At 41.0% G+C, this 18,848-nt stretch overlaps 2 protein-coding genes across 4 annotated transcripts in view; both read left to right on the top strand.

The window, feature by feature from the left end:
* The window catches only part of LOC138949704 (oocyte zinc finger protein XlCOF6-like), a 53,837-nt gene that overhangs the window by 16,046 nt on the left and 18,943 nt on the right, over positions 1-18,848 (top strand). The window lies entirely within an intron of this gene.
* LOC138949702 (zinc finger protein 436-like) lies at positions 7,656-17,618 on the top strand. The gene is made up of 2 exons (XM_070321488.1): positions 7,656-14,293; positions 15,234-17,618. The coding sequence occupies exon 1, from the start codon at positions 7,678-7,680 to the stop codon at positions 9,613-9,615; it is 1,938 nt and encodes a 645-aa protein (XP_070177589.1). The 5' UTR covers positions 7,656-7,677; the 3' UTR covers positions 9,616-14,293; positions 15,234-17,618.

Genomic DNA, 18,848 nt, shown 5'->3' with positions numbered 1-18,848 from the left:
ACTCCCAAGGAAGTCACCGCGGATTGCCACTTCGCTCGATTAGCGATTACTTTATTAGCTCTCTACTCAAGAGTCAACGCTTTTCTTTTTCTTTCGCGAATCTTCGTTTGTCAACAAGACAGTCATCGTGACTAGATAGCGTGCAGAAAAAAAACCGGATGTACGCGAGATTTCGTTTTTATTTCTTCTCGCGATAGTTGGAGGAGCGAGAGCCGCCATGTTGTGTTTTCGTCTGCTCGAAATATGCGCAAAAGTCGTAAATCATCCCAAAAAGCTCGGTCGTAAGTCGCGTTTTGGGTCATTATCCTTGACGATACACAGGATTTGCATCTTCCTGACTCCTAAGGAAGTCGCCGCGGATTCTATCGTGCGTGAGATTTAGTTTTTTTTCCGTCTCGCGATAGTTCGAGGAGCAAGAGCCGCCATGTATTGTTTTTGTCTGCTCGACTACAAATCTGCGAAAGTCATCCCCAAAAGCTCGGTCGTAAGTTGCGTTTTGGGGTGAGTCGTTCACTGGGAGGTTCATTATATAGAATGCATCCGTGGTAGCAAAATCGGTCTACTGTATCAATTTTAATAACAACTTTAATGAGCCAACTCATTAATTAATTTTTAAGCCTCCAAGCTGAAATGCAATACTAAAGTCCGGCCTTCGTCGAAGATTGCTTTTCCAAAATTTCAATCAATTTGATTGAACAATGAGGGTGTGACAGTGCCGCCTCAACTTTTACGAAAAGCTGGATATGACGTCATCAAAGGCATTTATTGGAAAAAAAACGAAGAAAAAAACCGTCAGGGGATATCATACCCAGCAACTCATGTACAATTTCATAAAGATTGGTCCAGTAGTTTACTCTGAATCGCTCTACACACACACACACACACACAGACAGACAGACACACACACACACACACACACACACACCACGACCCTCGTCTCGATTCCCCCTCTATGTTAAAACATTTAGTCAAAACTTGACTAAATGTAAAAAGGACAGAGGTTATGAGCAATAAGAAAACAGGGTCTTAACCTTTGCCGTGCTTCCTGGGTTCACCTGTACCCAGAGACACACTAAAATCATTGTAACTCTGGAACCATTAAAGGTATCGTTTTGAAATTTTAAGTATCTCTCACACACCTAATTTTCTCTCTGTCTGCAAATGTTTAGTGTGTACATGACAAAACATTAAAATTGATTGATTATTGAGTCACTTGAAAAAAAGTGACTATGTAATCGGTCAGTGTTAGTCTGTCCGGCCGGCCGGCCGTAGACACCACCTTAACGTTGGACTTTTCTCGGAAACTATCAAAGCGATCGGGCTCATATTTTGTTTAGTCGTGACCTCCAATGACCTCTACACTTTAACGATGGTTTCGTTGACCTTTGACCTTTTTCAAGGTCACAGGTCAGCGTCAAAGGAAAAATTAGACATTTTATATCTTTTCTCGGAAACTATCAAAGCGATCGGGCTCATATTTTGTTTAGTCGTGACCTCCAATGACCTCTACACTTTAACGATGGTTTCGTTGACCTTTGACCTTTTTCAAGGTCACAGGTCAGCGTCAAAGGAAAAATTAGACATTTTATATCTTTGACAAAGTTCATCGGATGTGATTGAAACTTTGTAGGATTATTCTTTACATCAAAGTATTTACATCTGTAGCCTTTTACGAACGTTATCAGAAAAACAAGGGAGATAACTAGCCTTTTCAGTTCGGCAACACACAACTTAACGTTGGGCTTTTCTCGGAAACTATAAAAGTGACCGGGCTCAAATTTTATGTGAACGTGACTCATTGTGTTGTGAATAGCAATTTCTTCCTGTCCATCTGATGCCTCATATAATATTCAGAACTGCGAAAGTAACTCGATCGAGCGTTTGCTCTTCTTGTGTTAATTAACATAAACACTACCGATTGCGCGGGTTCACGCAAACCCATACTTTTAAAGAGTAGTAGTGATTGTAACTATCCCTCTGCCGACGGCGCGGGTTCTGCTACACCCATAATTACCAAAGCGGCGGAACAGTGTCTGTCTGCCTGTTTGTCTCCAAGAGACTGTTTGTCTCTCTGTCTGTCTGTCCGTATCTCTCTGTCTGTCTGTCTGTCTGTCTGTCTATCTGTCTATCCGTCTATCTGTCTATCCGTCTATCTGACTGTCTGTCTATCTGACTGTCTGTCTCTGTCTCTCTCTCTCTGTCTCTCTCTGTCTCTCTCTCTCTGTCTCTCTCTGTCTCTCTCTCTCTGTCTCTCTCTCTCTCTCTTAGTCTCTCTCTCTGTCTCTCTTTCTTAGTCTCTCTTTCTTAGTCTCTCTCTCTCTTTCTTAGTCTCTCTCTCTCTTTCTTTGTCTCTCTCTGTCTCTCTCTCTCTGTCTCTCTCTGTCTCTCTTTGTCTCTCTCTCTTAGTCTCTCTCTCTGTCTCTCTTTCTTAGTCTCTCTCTCTCTCTTTCTTAGTCTCTCTCTCTCTTTCTTAGTCTCTCTCTCTTTCTTAGTCTCTCTCTCTCTTTCTTAGTCTCTCTCTCTTTGTCTCTCTCTCTCTTTTTCTTAGTCTCTCTCTCTCTCTTCTTTCTTTGTCTCTCTCTCTTTCTTAGTCTCTCTCTCTCTCTCTTTCTTAGTCTCTCTCTCTCTCTTTCTTAGTCTCTCTCTCTCTCTCTCTCTCTCTCTCTCTCTCTCTCTCTTTCTTAGTCTCTCTCAGTCTCTCTCAGTCTCTCCCTCCCCCTCTCCCTCCCCCTCTCCCTCCCCCTCTCCCTCCCCTGCAAGAAGTCGGTGAAGGGAGAAACTTGATGCACCCACTGAAGTAGCGCTGTGGGTTTCCCTGAACCCACCCCGTCGTCAGAGAAATAAACGGTAAAAACCCTCTTTCAAATGTATGGGTTCAGACAAACCCGCATCGTCGGGCGTGTGTAGTCAAAAGCGGCATCCGGCAAAGGTTAAAAGGGAGGGTCAGTCTTAAAAGGGGAGGGGGGGGGGGGGGTGCAACTGTAATACCTGTTATTAATTTTGTAAGAAGGCACATGAAATACACAATGCCATGCAATCACACACACACACACACTTACATAACACACACACATACAGCAATCACCCTAATCTCACCATCCCAGTCTTCCACAAAACAATTAGTCAAATCTTGACTATATTTCAAATGTTAGTTAGTTAGAAAACTTACCGCAATCAGTCTAAGATTATTGCAATTTGCATTCAATCAGTTTTGACGTTATGAAGTGCTGCTTTCATAAAGACTCAACATTGATGCCTAATTGTTACTTCAACGCGCTGTGGCCGGGTGGTAAGACATCAGCCTCATAATCGGAAGGTCGAGGGTTCAAATTCTGGCCGCGGCCGCCAGCTGGCTAGAGATATTTTCGATCTCCCAGGTCAACTTATGTGCAGACCTGCTAGTGGCTTATCCCCCTTCGTGTGTACACGCAAGCCAAAGACCAAGTGCGCACGGAAAAGATCCTGTAATCCATGTCAGAGTTTGGTGGGTTATAGAAACACAAAAATACCCAGCATGCTTCCTCTGAAAGCAGCGTATGGCTGCCTAAAGGGTGGGGTAAAAACGGACATACATGGAAAAATCTACTCGTGCAAAAACACAAGTGTACGAGGGAGTTTCGGCCCATGAACGCAGAAGAAGAAGGAGTTACTCTTAAATACCGGTAGATGCAAAGCTAAGTCTCACCCCCCCCCCCCCCCCCCCCCCGAACACACACACAGAAGTACAAAACAGTCACAAAGGAGATGCATTTATTGCTGTAATAGATACCAGAGACTATAGAGTACATAGAGACGCTTCATCCTTCTTTGCACTGCGGTGCGCAAGTGAGACCGGCCGCCAGCGCTTGGGAAAAGAGCAACTCCCTGCCGCACAAGGAAGTTCGCGTATAGCGGCTGCTGTCGGCTGTGTTTATATATCACGTTTGTATTGATCTATCTGTTCTGTCCGGCTGACAGTGCTGCAAAATGTAACTGAATGAAAAAATATGTTTGGTTTGTTAACATCTTTTTTAAATGACCATATAAACACCGCAGAAAATGGTGTAGATTGAAATTAAATCAAATTTACGTAGGCAATACCCGCTGCATCGCTGTTGTTATGTGAACAGCTCAGATCATGGGTCAATAAAGTGTTACACAGATGGTCAAAATTAAAGTACAAGATATTGCACTAGAAGTGGAACTACACTGTTGCTTAGTGTTTGTATGAAGCTACAAGGTGAAAATAGAAAAAGAAAAACACGATTCTTGACTTTGATGGGCTTTTTCTGCTCGTAAGCACACATTCTTCTACTCATCACAGCATGCCCCATTATTGAGTTTAAAACACCAATTAAATTTGTTTTGAATAAAACTCACAATTTTACAATAAAAATTTAGAGACCTAAATCAATTAGGTATATCCTACTTAGTTTGACTTTTGCAAAACTAAGTAATTACACATTTAATTGAATCAGTCAGACAGACGGAGACATAGAGAGACAGACAGAGGGCAAACAGAAATCTGAGAAAGAAACCCCGTTAAAAATGTTACCATGTTTGAAATGAAACATCGCAAGGTGAAGCCATAATTCATCACCTTTCAGTATGACGTCATGAGCGTGTTCCACACTTGAAATGACGTGTTTTTATCATGTTGTCAGCTGCACGGAGCTTGGAAGTATAATTTCCATTGAACGATCCGAGTTTGTTAAGTTGTAGCCTATTTTCAACGTCAAACACCATGAAACTATATATTTGGAATCAGAAAATGGTAAGGAATAGATAGAAGTTGTTTTTAAGTGTCTTTTTTCATAAATAAAGATAGTGGTTATTTATCGGTTTTCTTCATTTTTGAGCATAATTTTCAATACAAAACAACAAAACTATATAGTTTTAGATACAGGACGCAATAGGGAATACACCAATATAAATTTTTGACTCACATGCGAAGCAAAAGTGAGTCTATGTACTCACCCGAGTCGTCCGGCCGGCCGTCCGGAAAACTTTAACGTTGGATATTTCTTGGACACTATTCAGTCTATCAGTACCAAATTTGGCAAGATGGTGTATGATGACAAGGCCCCAAAAAACATACATAGCATCTTGACCTTGCTTCAAGGTCAAGGTCGCAGTGGCCATAAATGTTGTCTAAAAAACAGCTATTTTTCCCATTTTCTCTGAAGTTTTTGAGATTGAATACCTCACCTATATATGATATATAGGGCAAAGTAAGCCCCATCTTTTGATACCAGTTTGGTTTACCTTGCGTCAAGGTCACAGGAGCTCTTCAAAGTTGGATTGTATACATATTTTGAAGTGACCTTGACCCTGAACTATGGAAGATAACTTTCAAACTTAAAAATTATGTGGGGCACATGTTATGCTTTCATCATGAGACACATTTGGTCACATATGGTCAAGGTCACTTTGACCCTTATGAAATTTGACCAAAATAAGGTAGTGAACCACTAAAAGTGACCATATCTCATGGTAGAAAGAGCCAATAAGCACCATTGTACTTCCTATGTCTTGAATTAACAGCTTTGTGTTGCATGACCTTGGATGACCTTGACCCAAGGTCAAGGTCACATGTATTTTGGTAGGAAAAATGTGTAAAGCAGTTCTTAGTGTATGATGTCATTGCTAGGTTTAGTTATTTGACCCTGAAGGTCAAGGTCATCTAAAGGTCAAGGTCAAGTATGTGAGTCGTATGGGCTTTGCCCTTCTTGTTTGTTTCATAACTCATAACTCATAACATTTATTGATCCAACAAAGGAAATTAAATTGGTCATCAGCACATATAGGTCATTAATTAATAATTATAAAAGAATAAGAGAAGAAAATTCATAAAACCCATGATAACAAAAAAAAATATCTAAAGTAATATATGTACAACTACAATACCCTTTTTACTTGCACACTTGACACACCGACACACCAACACACATGCATACAAGTTTTTATGTAAATGATAACAACAATCCATAATTAACGCTATTGCACTACCAAAAGAAGAGACCAACCAAACACATAAAACCAATCACAGTAATCATCATCAGTTATCACAGGTATCACAGTAGATTAGCCATCAGGTAGTTAGACTCAATTGGGCAAAATATAGTGTCAACACCATCACAACAGTGCTAAAGCTCATTATCACAGCACTAGTTATGATCAAAGGTCAAACAGTCATCAAATATTAGTTTTTAAAAATTTGAAAAAATGACATATTTCGAACAAACATTTCAATAACAAAACTTTAAGTGACCAAACTGAAATGCAATCCCATAATCCGGCCTAGATCTGAGATTGTGTGATAAGAAATTCGATCAAATTGATGAAAAACTGTAACTGAAAGTGCTGCCTCGACCTTTTGGCAAACGGTAAAATATGACGTCATCAAACTGTCCTATCAATAAACGGAAAAACCTTCTATGAGAAAATCTAGTCAAAAATATCCATATCAAATTTCATAAAGATCCACTCCGTAGTTTTTGAGATATGATCTGCAGTGTGAAAAAACGCCCAAAATGCAAACTCATTTGTCATGATTTGGTCGTGTTCTGCCGATACTATAATGTTTTTCTTTCCTAAAACACACTATAATAGTAGCCTTTCCCAATGTCTATGCTAAAACTGACTTGTCTGTGTTGTCAATGATTTTGCTGCAGTGTGAGAACAAAAAGTCTAAACAATCTCACGCCCATAACGCTGTGACACGAAAACTCATTTGGTCGTGTTCTGCCGATACTGTAATGTTTTTCTTTCTTAAAACACACTATAATAGTAGCCCTTCCCAAATAGTAGCCCTTCCCAAATGCAATGCTAAAAATGACTGGTCCGTGGACTATCTGTTTGTCGCAAAGACCGTGTGACACGAAAGTTATGAGCGGAAGACAAATCTGCTGAGTGCAATTACGTTTCAGAAGATAGTTGGTTAAAACAGTTTATCACTCAGACACGCAAAGGAACACGATAACTTTATTATTCAGGCCATATTTGCTTTCCTTTGTCATGTATGAAAGTACTGGCCTTGGTTGAAGAAAGTGACCTGTCGCTGTGCAACAAATTTGTCGCCATTTTCCGCCGTGTTTTGTAAATAAAACGTGTTTACTACCCACACATACAAAACGATGCTGTTGGTTCTTTTTATTTTCTTATTGTTTGATTCATGCTTAGCAGTTTAGTATGCTTTGTTTTCTTCTCAATTCAATGGATGGCTATAAAATAAGCATTTAAATGTGAAGGTGTTAAAATTACCCATGATCTGAGCTGTTCACTTATGCAAACATGATTTAAATCAGTGTCTTTTCGTGAACTAACCGTCATTATTTTTGTGTGTTCTGGTCGAATACAAATACATACTGTATACATGGTCAGTTATGCCTGAGAAAAAATTGTCAGGAATAAATCGTTAACAAAATAGTTTACGGTTAAATCGGTAACTAAGGCATTTAGTCAACTTTGCTTTGTCCCAGCACCTCAAACTGATATGGGTAGATGATATCATTACTGCTGTGGAAAGCGAAAGTAGGTTTTTACATGTGTCCGCGTGGTGGCGCCGCTTCCTGTTTCAATTTTCAGCGCCGTATGAAGCGTCTCTGTGTACTCTACAGTCTCTGTAGATACTAATTTGCATCACCTATATCACTTGCATTCCTTTCAGTGCCGGACAGGGAGGTCAAAACAGCTACCATGACTGCAGTGCAGTCATTGGGCAGAAAAGCTGCAGTCAACACAGCTACCATGCCTACAGTGCAGTTATTGGACGAAAAAGCTGCAGTCAACACAGCTACCATGCCTACAGTGCAGTCATTGGACGGAAAAGCTGCAGTCAACACAGCTACCATGACTACAGTGCAGCCATTGGACGGAAAAGCTGCAGTTAATGGGCACAGCGATGCCTGGCTCAAACCAGAGATTCAGACACCAGAAATACAGACTGCAGTCGACAATTGCAGTCATACTTGGCTGAAACAAGAGATACAGACACTAGAAACACAGACTGCAGTCAACACTCATAGCGATACCTGGCTGAAACAAGAGATAGAGACACCAGAAACACGGACTGCAGTCGACACTCATAGCGATACCTGGCTGAAACAAGAGATACAGACACCAGAAACACAGACTGTAGTCGACACTCATAGTGATACCTGGCTGAAACAAGAGATACAGACACCAGAAACACAGACTGTAGTCGACACTCATAGCGATACCTGGCTGAAACAAGAGATACAGACACCAGAAACACAGACTGTAGTCGACACTCATAGCGATACCTGGCTGAAACGAGAGATGCAGACACCAGAAACACAGACTGTAGTCGACACTCATAGCGATACCTGGCTGAAACGAGAGATGCAGACACCAGAAACACAGACTGTAGTCGACACTCATAGCGGTACCTGGCTGAACCAAGAGATACAGACACCAGAAACACAGACTGTAGTCGACACTCATTGTAGTACATGGCTGAAACGAGGGACATGGATAACAGAAACTCAAAGCATGGGTAGATTAGAACTAAATGAGAGACGTGAACCAGATCCAGTTCCAATGTATGACACCACATTCCCGTGTTCAGGTCGCAAGAATCAGCAGGTTGTGATTACAACACATACAGGGCAGAAAAGGCATGCATGCAATGAGTGTGGTGCCAGGTTTTTACGGTCTGGTCATTTGAAGCAACACATATTAACACATACAGAGGAGAAAAAGTATGAGTGTACTGAGTGTGATGCTAGTTTCAAACTGTCTTCTTATTTGAAGCAACACATGTTAACACATACAGGGGAGAAAAAGCATGCATGCAATGAGTGTGGTGCCAGGTTTTTACGGTCTGGTCAGTTGAAGCAACACATGTTAACACATACAGAGGAGAAAAAGTATGAGTGTACTGAGTGTGATGCTAGTTTCAAACTGTCTTATTTGAAACGACACATGTTAACACATACAGGGGAGAAAAAGCATGCATGCAATGAGTGTGGTGCCAGGTTTTTACGGTCTGGTCAGTTGAAGCAACACATGTCAACACATACTGGAAAGAAAAAGTATGAGTGTACTGAGTGTGATGCTAGTTTCAAACTGTCTTCTTCTTTGAAGAAACACATGTTAACACATACGGGAGAGAAAAAGTATGAGTGTACTGAGTGTGATGCTGATTTCAAACGGTCTTCTTATTTGAAGCAACACATGTTAACACATACAGGGGAGAAAAAGCATGCATGCAATGAGTGTGGTGCCAGGTTTTTACGGTCTGGTCAGTTGAAGCAACACGTGTTAACACATACAGAGGATAAAAAGTATAAGTGTACTGAGTGTGATGCTCATTTCAAACGGTCTTCTTATTTGAAGCAACACATGTCAACACATACTCGAAAGAAAAAGTATGAGTGTACTGAGTGTGATACCAGTTTCAAGCTGTCTTCTTCTTTGAAGCAACACATGTTAACACATACGGGAGAGAAAAAGTATGAGTGTACTGAGTGTGATGCTATTTTCAAATGGTCTTCTTGTTTGAAGCGACACATGTTAACACATACAGGGGAGAAAAAGCATGCATGCAATGAGTGTGGTGCTAGGTTTTTACTGTCTAGTCATTTGAAGCGACATATGTTAACACACACATGAGAGAAAAAGCATTTCGGTTCAGAGTGTAATTCCAGGTTTTAGAGAAGCATCGATGTTGTTGCCGTTTTCTGATCGGGGTCAAGCTCAGTTGGCGTTTTTTAATATCAGATTTTTGTCAAATTTTATACCAATTTGCATTTGGGAAAGTTTTTGAAGAGAATTGGGGTGAGAACCAAAAGGTCGAGGACATTTGGTCAAGAGTCAAAAGGTCAAGGGTGACAAAAGGTCAACGGCAAAACGTCTAAAGGACAAAAGGTGGAGGATTGAAAAAAGGTCCAGGATTAACAAATTTTATTTTATTGTCAGTGTCCATTCGTGAAGAAAATTCTGCTTCGAGTGTCTATTGGATTTTATTGTCAGTGTACATTCGTGAAGAAAATTCTGCTTCGAGTGTCTATTGGATTTTATTTTCTGTGATTTGCAGAGCTCCATTCTGTGTCTGTGTCCCTGTCCGAATGTCACTTTTTCTCCGCTTGGAAATGCTTTTAAAGTTGGAATGTGGAAGAAAAAGAAGAGAAAACAAGTCGAGCTTTATAGCGTATCAGTGACATGTTTCACCAAACAATCTGTTGAGTATCGAGCTGTGTTCACCGTTGATCACACTACGCTTCATTTACCGACAAAACTGTTCTGAATAACTAAAAACAAGGCGCGCAAGTTGAAATTACTACATTTAGTCAAGCTGTCGAACTCACGTGATGAAACTGAACGCACTGTATTTATTCACTAAGACAGTACAGCTTTGTCAATCCCCGCGTGAAGGAAATCGCTCACCTTCCACGTGCAAAACGTAGTGATATTGACACACCAGATTAGTGCGGTAGCGTATTGTGCTAAGCAGGAAAGCGCGCTTTTCTGTATTCTTGTAAACTTTCTGAGCTTGTTTTGAATACAACCTATCGTATCTATATGTTTTTGGAATCAGGAAATGATCACGAATAAGATGACATCATTTTTGGATCGATTTCTTACATTTTAATCGTAAGACTAATTATTCTATTATCGTTAATTGTAATCACATTTTAAGAGTAAACATGACATGTAGATTCAGAATGTGATGAAGAATACGATGCAATCAATTTTAAATCTGTTTGCAAAAAATCGATTTTAATGACAACTTTAATTAGCAAACTCATTAATTAAATTTTAAGCCTCCAAGCTGAAATGCAATACCAAAGTCCGGGCTTTGTTTGAAAAATGAGAACGTGACAGTGCCGCCTCAACTTTCACGGAAAGCCGGATATGACGTCATCAAAGACATTTATCCAAAAAATGAAAGAAACGTCTGGGGATATCATACCCAGGAACTCTCTAAAATTTCATAAAGATCGGTCCAGTAGTTTACTCTGAATCGCTCTACACACACACACACACACACACACATACACCACCACGACCCTCGTCTCGATTCCCCCCTTTACGTTAAAACATTGAGTCAAAACTTGACTAAAGGTAAAAAGAACACACAATTTATAAAATGCACAATAGGCACACAAAGCAGCGTTTTCTTCAATCCCCCCGCGGGTTAGGGGTGTCCCATATTGGGACGAGAAAGAATTTACCCGATGCTCCCCAGCATGTCGTAAGAGGCGATTCTGTTTCTCCTTTTACCCTTAAGTGTTTCTTGAATAGAATATAGTCCATTTTTGTAAAGATTTTAGTCAAGCAGTATGTAAGAAATGTTAAGTCCTTTGTACTGGAAACATGCATTCTCCCAGTAAGGTAATATATTGTACTACTTTGCAAGCCCCTGGAGCAAATTTTTGATTAATGCTTTTGTGAACAAGAAACAATTGACAAGTGGCTCTATCCCATCTCACCCCTCCCTCCTTCGCGATATAACCTTCGTGGTTGAAAACGACGTTAAACACCAATTAACGAAAGAAAGTTTTCTTCAAGTAGTCAAACAATTGAATTTAACACGCAGAAAATTATGTCGACATTTTCAAACTTCGACAGTTTTTTAATCCTCGACCTTTTTTTTAATGTTTGACCTTTTTCAATCCTCGACCTGTTGTCCCTTAGACGATTTGCTGTTGACCTTTTGTCACCTTCGAGCTTTTGTCGCCCTCGACCTTTTGACTCTTGACCAAATGTCCTCGATCTGTTGTGCCTCGACATTGTAAACCTTGACCTTTTGTAACCAATATAGGTGTGTCGATCTGTGTGTGTTTTTGTCACTTTGTGTGTGATTTTGCCGGTGTTTGTCACTGGGCGAAAAGGGGCGTTGCAATTTACAAAACTACTCAATATACCACAGGGTTCATACAGAGTCCTTGAACCCTGGAAAACTCCTTGAAAATTGGAAAACCTTTTCCAGGCCTTGAAAAGTGCTTGAAAATAGAGTTTTGTTAGTCATTGAAAAGTACTTGATTTTTCCAAATTGTTGCCTATACATTTCGTCAGCAGCTTGTCTTATTTAAAAAAAAAATGCAACCCCCTTTTTTTTCGTCAAATACAGTACACACATTTTGGGAGAATAAAAGATCGAGTGAAAACGAAAGTAGACGAACTAACTATTACTAGTCACCCGTAGTTGCTTCCCTTCCCGGAAGTTGGCAAGGCAAACAACTACGGAATGACTAATAGTTTGCAGACTTGAAAAACTGAAGGTAAGCTTGGTGCTTTGCATTAATTTGAGGAAAATCATGTCCTTGAAAAGCATTTATTTGGTCCTGGAAATGTCCTTGAAAACTCATTGAATTGTATCAGCTCTGCCCTGCAGGAACCCTGATACCAACAAAAATTCAAGTTTCAATGGGTTTATTACATTACATCGACTCTCCGATTTTCAGTGGCACGCAGCTTGGATTCTTCTTGTCAGTTTCCCTGTTTTGGACTAAAATCAAGTACACAGTTGTGTTATTATTCTGCTGTGGCGGTAAAGGCAGATAGTGTGTGTTCTGTTCATGTTTTGGTATCACTTAGGAAATGTGACCCTCCACCACGAAATGAGTCGCATGTCACCTCGCGCAGTTCTGCGCTAGGCTTAATTTAAGTCCGGGGAGTGTCTGGTAACAGTGTGAGGGTCACCTTAGTCACAGACTTATAACTCAAAGTTTTTGCTCTTTTCTAAAAACGGTTTTCACCACTGGATAGAGCATACAAAACTCTTTATGAAAATGTAAAAATATGAAAATCATGCAAAGGTGACATGCGACTCATTCCGTGGTGGAGGGTCACAAATGTTCTTTCTTCGAAAGGGACTAGCAGACGAACTTTTGCACCTGTGTTCCAATGTTAAAAATGTATGAAGTTCAGGTTTCTGGTAGGGCAAAATAAGGTATGAAACCGCTGTATGTTCTTTAAATTGATGTGATGCGTGCATTTGGTTGCGTGTGATCTGTTTATAAAATGAAATATTGTCAAAAACTAACCGTCGGATTGCAGTCTTTTGTCCACGCAACTACTCTTATCGCTAGACAGATACTTGCCTTGGAAGTTTGCTTGCACTCATAAGAGATCTAAAGCGAGTTTCTCTGCACTGATAGTTAGATTTGGATTTAGAAAACAACAAAACTTATGGATTTTATATGGAGATTAATGTGTTCAAGCCTGTAGTTGCTAGTTTAAATGCAGTATATGTTTGTATTAATTGTTTGGTCTAGAGATGTATATTTCGTACATTTGAGCGTTCGGAACTTCGCTAAAGTAGTTCCCTCTAAGTCATCAACCTGTGAGCTATCGAGGATTCAGGCCCGTTGTTGGGTAAGTGATTTTGGTTGTTGGGTAAGTTACCGAAAAATAACTAGCCCTACACGTTTACAGACCGGCACGGTTGGCCTAGTGGTGAGGCGTCCGCCCCGTGATCGGGAGGTCGTGGGTTCGAACCCCGGCCGGGTCATACCTAAGATTTTAAAATTGGCAATCTAGTGGCTGCTCTGCCTGGCGTCTGGCATTATGGGGTTAGTGCTAGGACTGGTTGGTCCGGTGTCAGAACAATGTGACTGGGGGAGACATGAAGCCTGTGCTGCGACTTCTGTCTTGTGTGTGGCGCACGTTAAATGTCAAAGCAGCACCGCCCTGATATGGCCCTTACACGTTTACAGAGAGAAAGAAGCAGGGGGGGGGGGGGGGGTGGGGGGGGGGGGGGGGGGGGGGAATAATGCTGGTTTAATATTGTCAAAGAATAAACCAAAGACACTAGAAGAGAAAGTCAGGGTAGCAAAGTAATTAGCGGGGTGACGCTGGCAGGTGATTTATTTTCCCGCAGTGGGGCACTGCGGTTATGAAATTAAAGGCCTCTCCTGTTTTTGGAACCGCAGGAGCTTTCTAGTTTGCTGTTAGGTAGATTTTTGGTTCCTCTTTCCTGTCATGCTCTCTTTTTCTTCATGAATTCTTTTCTTTTTTCTGCCTTCTTGCTCATTCACCTGTATTTTTTCCAAAAATCTCTTCTCTTGCCGCTTGTCTCGCGATTCATGTATAGTTTCATCTGTTAGTGTTCTGATGTAAGTCCAGCAGTAGATAGGTTAAGCCTATTTTAACATACTGGAAACTGGTAATCTTCCAGTAGGTATTAATTTAGTTTTACTAAAGCCTGCTGGGACACAAGTAATGGGTTAGTGCATTTGTAAACAGGAATCGCTTGACAAGTGGCCCCCTTCATCCCCCCCTTCCTTGTCCTGATATGGCTCTGCGTAGTCGGCTGGACGTTAAGCAACAAATAAACAAACAAAAGGTGATTTATTTCGCAAAGTCGAGATCGCGTTGGTACCGCTAGGTCTGTTTGATGTTCGCCATCCTTGGTGGTGTCAGGGTTGATGATAGCTAGGTCTGTTTTATGTTCGCCATCCTTGGTGGTGTCAGGGTTGATGATAGCTAGGTCTGTTTGATGTTCGCCATCCTTGGTGGTGTCAGGGTTGATGATAGCTAGGTCTGTTTGATGTTCGCCATCCTTGGTGGTGTCAGGGTTGATGATAGCTAGGTCTGTTTGATGTTCGCCATCCTTGGTGGTGTCAGGGTTGATGATAGCTAGGTCTGTTTTATGTTCGCTATCCTTGGTGGTGTCAGGGTTGATGATAGCTAGGTCTGTTTGATGTTCGCCATCCTTGGTGGTGTCAGGGTTGATGATAGCACACAGAGGAAACAGGGGTGGGAGCACGTACGTTAGTCTCTGGCAGAGGGTCATAAGAGGCTTTAGGTTTCAGTGCGTTTTAAGGTTTAGAAAATAGTTCCCAATGAATTAATTGATGAATATTAATAAAAGCACAGGGTTTGATGTGGTTTTTGTTGTATGGTTTGACTATGTAATTAAGCATGTGTTGTATTATTGACTCACATGCGAAGCAAAAGTGAGTCTATGTACTCACCCGAGTCGTCCGTCCGCCCGGACGTCCGGAAAACTTTAACGTTGGATATTTCTTGGACACTATTCAGTCTATCAGTACCAAATTTGGCAAGATGGTGTATGATGACAAGGCCCCAAAAAACATACATAGCATCTTGACCTTGCTTCAAGGTCAAGGTCGCAGTGGCCATAAATGTCTAAAAACCAGCTATTTTTCACATTTTTCCCATTTTCTCTGAAGTTTTTGAGATTCAATACCTCACCTATATATGATATATAGGGCAAAGTAAGCCCCATCTTTTGATACCAGTTTGGTTTACCTTGCTTCAAGGTCAAGGTCACAGGAGCTCTTCAAAGTTGGATTGTATACATATTTTGAAGTGACCTTGACCCTGAACTATGCAAGATAACTGTTTCAAACTTAAAAATTATGTGGGGCACATGTTATGCTTTCATCATGAGACACATTTGGTCACATATGATCAAGGTCAAGGTCACTTTGACCCTTATGAAATGTGACCAAAATAAGGTAGTGAACCACTAAAAGTGACCATATCTCATGGTAGAAAGAGCCAATAAGCACCATTGTACTTCCTATGTCTTGAATTAACAGCTTTGTGTTGCATGACCTTGGATGACCTTGACCTTGGGTCAAGGTCACATGTATTTTGGTAGGAAAAATGTGTAAAGTGGTTCTTAGTGTATGATGTCATTGCTAGGTTTAGTTATTTGACCTTGACCCTGAAGGTCAAGGTCATGTAAAGGTCAAGGTCAAGCATGTGAGTCGTATGGGCTTTGCCCTTCTTGTTATACATGTAAGAAATGCAGTGTTTTAGTTGTGTGAGTTAAAAGTCAAGTGTATGAATACTGCAGCCACAAAGCATGGGAACTATTTTGAAAAATGAAAGAGGGGGACATTGGAAAGAGAACGGAGTCGGTGCCAGGGTTCCAGAGACGCAAGATACTAAATCGGCCAAGACTGGAACTGGAGAAAGAGAACACGTCAGTGAAGAACTGTGGTATTCATCTCACAAGGAACCCCCCGCGGGTTAGGGGGAAGAATTTACCCGATGCTCTCCAGCAATGTAAGGGGTGACTAACGGATTTTGTTTCTCCTTTTACCCTTGTTCAGTGTTTCTTGTATAGATTATAGTCAATGTTTGTAAAGATTTTAGTCAAGCAGCAGTAGTCGGCTGGACGTTAAGCAACAAATAAACAAACAAACAAATATGTAAGAAATGGTAAGTCCTTTGTACTGGAAATTTGCATTCTCCCAGTAAGGTCATATATGTGACCCTCCACCACGAAATGAGTCGCATGTCACCTCGCGCGGTTCTGCGCTAGGCTTGATAAAAGTCCGGAGAGTGCCTGCTAACAGTGTGTGGGTCACCTTAGTCACAGGCTTATAACTCAAACAGTTTTCGCTCTTTTCTAAAACGGGTTTCACCACTGGATAGAGCATAAAACTCTCGTTATGAAAATGTAAAAATATGAAAATCATGCAAAGGTGACATGCGACTCATTCCGTGGTGGAGGGTCACATATTGTACAACGTTGCAAGCCCCCGGAGCAATTATTTTGATTAGTGCTTTTGTGAACAAGAAACAATTGACAAGTGGCTCTATCCCATCCCCCCCCCCCCCCCCCCCCCCCCCCTTTGCGATATAACCTTGAACGGTTGAAAACCAGGTTAAACACCAAATAAAGAAAGAAAGATCTGAACTGAATTGATCATACTGAACTGTTCGTGTCGTCTTCTCAGAAACCCTAATAAGTGTGTAACCAAGAACTCTATGATATCTATTCAGTGAACCCAAAAGTGCACCGACCACACAAGATATATATTGACATCCACTGAAAGCAGAGGACCACCACCAACATTCCGTATCTGAGACTCGAAGAGAGATATTGTGACATTGGTGTGGGTGTGTGTGATTGTGCGAAATCAGTGCAGTAGTTAAAAACCTGGCCAGGTAAGGTGAAATATCATATTTTATATTTCTGTTTTCCCGGGAAACCTTAGTGTTTGTTAAATTTTAGTTTGTGTTTATAGTTCAAGATTATTTGGTCAATTGTGAATTGAATTAACTTTACATGGTTTAAAATTGTGTTTATGTTGATGAGAATGCGTATGCATATTTCTATGTTGTACGGAAGAAGCTAAAAGATGTCCAATTGAGTGGGCTCTTGCGTGTCTAGTTTAAATAAGTCAAGTGTTAGAAAATATCATTGTTCCTAAATATTACATCCACATCAAAACATTAATCCTATCTCGCCACCTTTGACAATTATGCAGCACCCAAGGAGTACTGTATTACACTCGATAGGCAGCTCCCCATGTTATGTTGGTGTTACAGCTTGCTCAAATGCCTATTAACACCATGTTTTGTTGATGTTAGGCTTGATCATTAATGTAAAAACACACACCATGTCATGGCGTTCACATCATTGTTTTCACCTGGATGGAATTTTGTGTCAGAAAGGAAAGCATGATGTTTGGGAATTGTGTGCGTGGTTCATGCTTGGATATTGCACTTTGCTGACTAGCCACAGGTTAATATACATTTAACAATGTTAGTTTTCATATGCATCATCTCTTGACACATTATGTAAACATCTTAACATTAACTCTTTGGTTGTAAAAGTATTGCACTTTGTTCAAACAGGACAAAAACAAAAATGCTGACGGTGATAAACCGAATGACACAACCATGTTGCTTTTGTTGTGTTTTTGTGTGTTTTTTTGTTTTTTCAAGTTCCGAAATGATGAGGCCGGTGTGGAGGAAGAGAAGGTGTGCCGCCGAAAGCAACTAATCTTAAGTGTTCACACACACACACACACACACACACACACGGGTATACCCTGATCATAGCAGTCAAACCGACTGACACACACTCACAATCACACACACACACACTCACAATCAGACACACATACACAATCACACATACACACTATCACACACACACACACACCATGGTGTGTCAACTGATTCCGTTCATACACCGGATGTTTCCGTTCATCCGCAGGATGTTTCCGTTCATACAGCCTCATTTTCGTCACTTGCGTGGGGAAAATACGTGGCGGTAAGTGTGGGCAGCGCGCTTTTGTGATATTGCAAGAATAAGGTAGTTAATTGGTTGGGCTATGTGTACGATAAATACCAAGGTGCTAGTAATCCTCATTATAACACACGCGGGCCGAACGTGGCAGAATTGCCTGATTTTTTTTAAACATTTTCTTGTTTTTCTCGCTCTGTTATCGAATCTGACCCCTGATTTGCACATGATCACCAAAACCATTGCCTGTTACGACATTTCGCTTGATCAGAAGTTTATAGAAACCCATGGCTTTTGTACAATCACTTGTCTTTTGAAAACATGCAGATTCTGTTCATACACCATGTTTTCGTTCGTACAAAAGTGCATGTCTTCCTTCGTACGAAAAGCGTTTCCGTTCGTACACATTCGTTAGATCAGAGTGAAACAGGCAAGGGCGGATCAATTCACTTTGGAGAGGGGGGTTACAAAATGACTGCGAAGACACAAGTTGAAGGCGCCTAAGCTTCTAGGGGGGTCCGGGGGCATGCCCCCCCCCCGGACATTTTTTTTAATCCAAAGAAGCAAAATAGAGCTATCTGGTGCATCCTGAGCCAATAAATTACCTCTTTTTTGGGGGGATGGGGGGGGTTACGTAACCCGTGTAACCCCCCCCCCCCCCCCCCCAGATCCGCCCTTGAGGCCCCCACTACAAGTTCTGTGTGTTCCAATGGTCTTCAAATAACACAAAGTACGAATGCGTGTGATATTGGACCTATGTGAACCATGAAATGAATTGAATTTGCAAAAAACAGTTTTGTGTCCGTTTGTACCGATTTTGACGGAAAAATGTGTCCATTCGTACCACTTTCATCAAATTGTTTCGTCGCGATATAACCTTCGTGGT

Source organism: Littorina saxatilis, linkage group LG16 (genome assembly GCF_037325665.1).
Source record: "Littorina saxatilis isolate snail1 linkage group LG16, US_GU_Lsax_2.0, whole genome shotgun sequence".
Taxonomy (NCBI): domain Eukaryota; kingdom Metazoa; phylum Mollusca; class Gastropoda; order Littorinimorpha; family Littorinidae; genus Littorina; species Littorina saxatilis.
Note: the sequence above shows the minus strand (reverse complement) of the source record. Positions and strands in the feature narration are given on the sequence as shown.